Source organism: Ricinus communis, chromosome 10, assembly GCF_019578655.1.
Source record: "Ricinus communis isolate WT05 ecotype wild-type chromosome 10, ASM1957865v1, whole genome shotgun sequence".
Taxonomy (NCBI): domain Eukaryota; kingdom Viridiplantae; phylum Streptophyta; class Magnoliopsida; order Malpighiales; family Euphorbiaceae; genus Ricinus; species Ricinus communis.
In genome coordinates this window covers 2591054-2594447 of record NC_063265.1, presented here as the reverse complement: position 1 = coordinate 2594447, position 3394 = coordinate 2591054, and the positions used below count along the sequence as shown (strand labels likewise).

The 3394-nt window shown below is 24.3% G+C and overlaps 1 protein-coding gene across 1 annotated transcript; it reads right to left on the bottom strand.

Moving 5' to 3' along the window:
* Nucleotides 1-974: 974 nt before the first annotated feature.
* On the bottom strand, nt 975-2142 carry LOC8287284. The gene has a single exon (XM_048370292.1). It carries the CDS (start codon nt 1689-1691, stop codon nt 1512-1514), a length of 180 nt encoding a protein of 59 aa, XP_048226249.1. The 5' UTR covers nt 1692-2142; the 3' UTR covers nt 975-1511.
* Between the last annotated feature and the right edge of the window lie 1252 nt (nt 2143-3394).

The window sequence follows — 3394 nt, the reverse complement described above, 5'->3', positions numbered from 1 at the left end:
TGTACATTAAAAATTATGGTTAATCATATTTTATTGAATAAATGGAGATTGGGATAATAAATATGATTACCTGTAATTGCCTTTTTGTTATGAAATTTTTACTCCTTGAAGTTCCCTTTCTTTTACTTATGAAAGAAGGTTGAAGTTCATTCTTAGTTCTCCTCTAAATCCATCACTAAAAATATAACAAGCGAGTGAGAAAAGAGAATCAATATGGAAAAAGAAATTAACATTAGCGACGGACAATTCCATTACTAATTTGTATTTAAGTGGAAAAATAAAAAATTAGATAAAAAAAAAAAGACAAAAGATGCGTTAGTGTTGTATTAAGTGGGAAAAGAGAAAAAAGGATGGGAAAATTTTTTAAAATTAGCAGAAAAATAAAAAAAATGGAGAAAAATAAGCAACAGATTAAAAAATTTCATTGCCAAAATGGAAAATATTAAAAAGTTTATGTTAAATTTTGCTATGAAATTTGAAATCTATCACTAAACTCAACATATACTAAAAAGATTATTTGAATTTAGTGATAAAATTTGAAATATGTTGCTAATTAGTGATAAATATGCTTTCTATTGCAAATTAGTGATGGATATACTTCTGTTACTAAATTAATATATACCGAAAATATTTTATGTTAAATTGAGTAACATAATTTGAAATTCCTCGCTAATTAGCAACAAATATATTTTTCATAGCTTAGCAACGGACAATCATATCTATTGCTAAATTCAATATATACCAGAAAATGATATTAAGTCTAGCGACAAAAGATTTAACCTGTTGCTAATTATCAACAAGAATATTTGTCGCCAATCTTAGCGTGTATCACATGCCAAATTATAGCAACAAATAACTTCCATGACAAAAGTCAATTCAAAGAATTGGCACATGTGACAGAGATGAAATCTGTCCATTTTCAATTTTCCGTCATCTTCCATTACGAATCTGTTACTAAATTGCAATGATTTTTATAATGTGTCATTTCATCGCAATTTCGTCATTAAAATTGTCCTTCACTGCTATTCTGATGATATTTTTTTAATGTAAATAGTAGTGTTGTAGTTCTTACTCCTTATTGTTGAGAATAATATATTACACATAAATATTACTGCTGGCTTATCATATTTATATGTTAATATTCCAACATATTAGAAGGGGGGGATACAACCCTGCCAATATACAAAAACATTATATACAATTTACTTGGCTAGCCAATCTGCAATGTGGTTACAGGGTTCCTCCTAGCAAAGTTGAAGAACTAAGTGCAGCAGAATGCATACAAATAAATGTAAACAGGAACCAAAATGGGTATATTACCAATATAATCATAGAAAAAGTAAACAAAAAAAAAAACATCATTTATAAAGAAACAACAGTAGTTCTGACAGTAGCCCCACTTTGTTAATATATAGAACAACAATAACCCCAAAAAAAAAGGAAAAGAAAAGAAAGAAAGAAAAAGAAAGAATTTGTAATTGAAAACATATACATATTACAAATGCATGTATTTACTTAGAGGCTTGATGGAGGAAGTAGAAGAGAGCGACCAGCGTGACAGGGAAGAATAACAACAAAAGAGCAGGCGGTGGCTGCAATGGCCCCATTCCTAAAGGAGCAAACAGCAGAATCAAAGCAACCAGCACAAGTGCAATGGTTGAACCAGTGCCCCATCCATATTCTTCTTCCATTTCTTCTTCTTCTTCTTCTTCTTCTTTTTCTTCTTCTTTTAGTTTTATATTCTCTAAGATTTGATGGTTTGATGTGTGCTGTTGTGGCGATAGACAATGTTTGGATGTCAGGGTGGTTTATATATGTATATATACAGTTGCATGGTGACTCTTCATGAACATAACAACGGTTTATTGGGTTGTGTATCTAAATCATTTGATTATTTTCCTTTTTCTTTTCTACTTTAATGGCAAAAAAGGTCCTAATATGTTAACTGACTAATTGAAATTTTGGCAAGAAATAGCTTTGGTTTTTTCAAGGAAAAATAACTGTAGTTTTTTGCTAATATGCCCGAAGTACTTTCGCTTGCGTGCATGAAAAATCTTTTGGTTTTTGAAGTATTTATTATTTTCTCTTCTTAATCATCTGTCACTATTATTACTATCTTGAGATGCATAGAAATTGACTTAATTTCCGGATAATGTGGGTACTACCAAGTGTTAATTTAGTGTTAGATACTTTAATAATATCTCATATTTAAATTTCCCGCTCTCAATTAGAAAAGAGAAAAAAAAAAAACTCTTTCCCTTTTATATATATATTATTCTTTTTAGATATTTTAAAAATATATATTAATTATTTGACTTATTATTATATAATAAAATAAAATAATATATTTTAAATTTTAATATTATAATTATACAGATTATTATTCTCATATAGTATCTCTTTATATTTATTATTGACGTATGTTATTTTAATTATTTATTTATTACATCGATATAAAATTAAATATAAAATTAGTATTTAAAATATAATTAATATAATATTTTTTAGAAATAGAAATTATTCTATAGCTAAAAATTAATTTATATACTTAACATATATTTTTTTTAGAATTATAATGTTTATTGATTAAAATCCTAAAAGGTTGAACTTTTAAAATTAGATTTGTACTAAAAAAATTAAATTACATTAATAAATGACTAAATTAACCTAATTAATTAAAAAATTTATCTATCTTCCTCTTTTCATATAAACTTGAAATAATCTATTAATCATAACATATATAGAAGTGTGAAGAAAGAAAGATAGAGACAAATGAATTTATTTATAAGATCTCATTAATTTGTATAATTAGATTAATTTAATCTTTTATTATATAGTAAATAGAAAATACTCGATGTTCATAAAAAGAATCATATTATTTCTTTTTAATAATTTTTATAGTAATAATTTTTATTTGTACAAAATTAGTTTAGATAAAAATATAGCCGGGAGATTTTAACTAACTTAGAATTAATTATTAATTAATCACAATTTCATATGTGATTAATTTAATTTTCTAATCTCATTATAATTAATAAATAATTAAAATAATTCATCCTAATCCTATTATAATTTTTATATATAATTAACTTAATTTAGTATATTTTTAAATTTCATAAGTAATTAATAATTGTAATATTACACTATATATAAGACGGGTTCGAATGTTCAATTTCGTAACGATTAAAGATATAAAATAACAGAAAGATAATAATTTATTAATTTCATTATATTAATGTATTAAATCAATATATTCATAATACTTATTTTTTATTATAATACTTATTGATAGGATAAATGAATTATTTAATATGATCAAATTTTTATATATTAAATCAATTATCATTACATTATACATGTATAAAAGTTGAGTTTTACTATTATGTCTTATTAT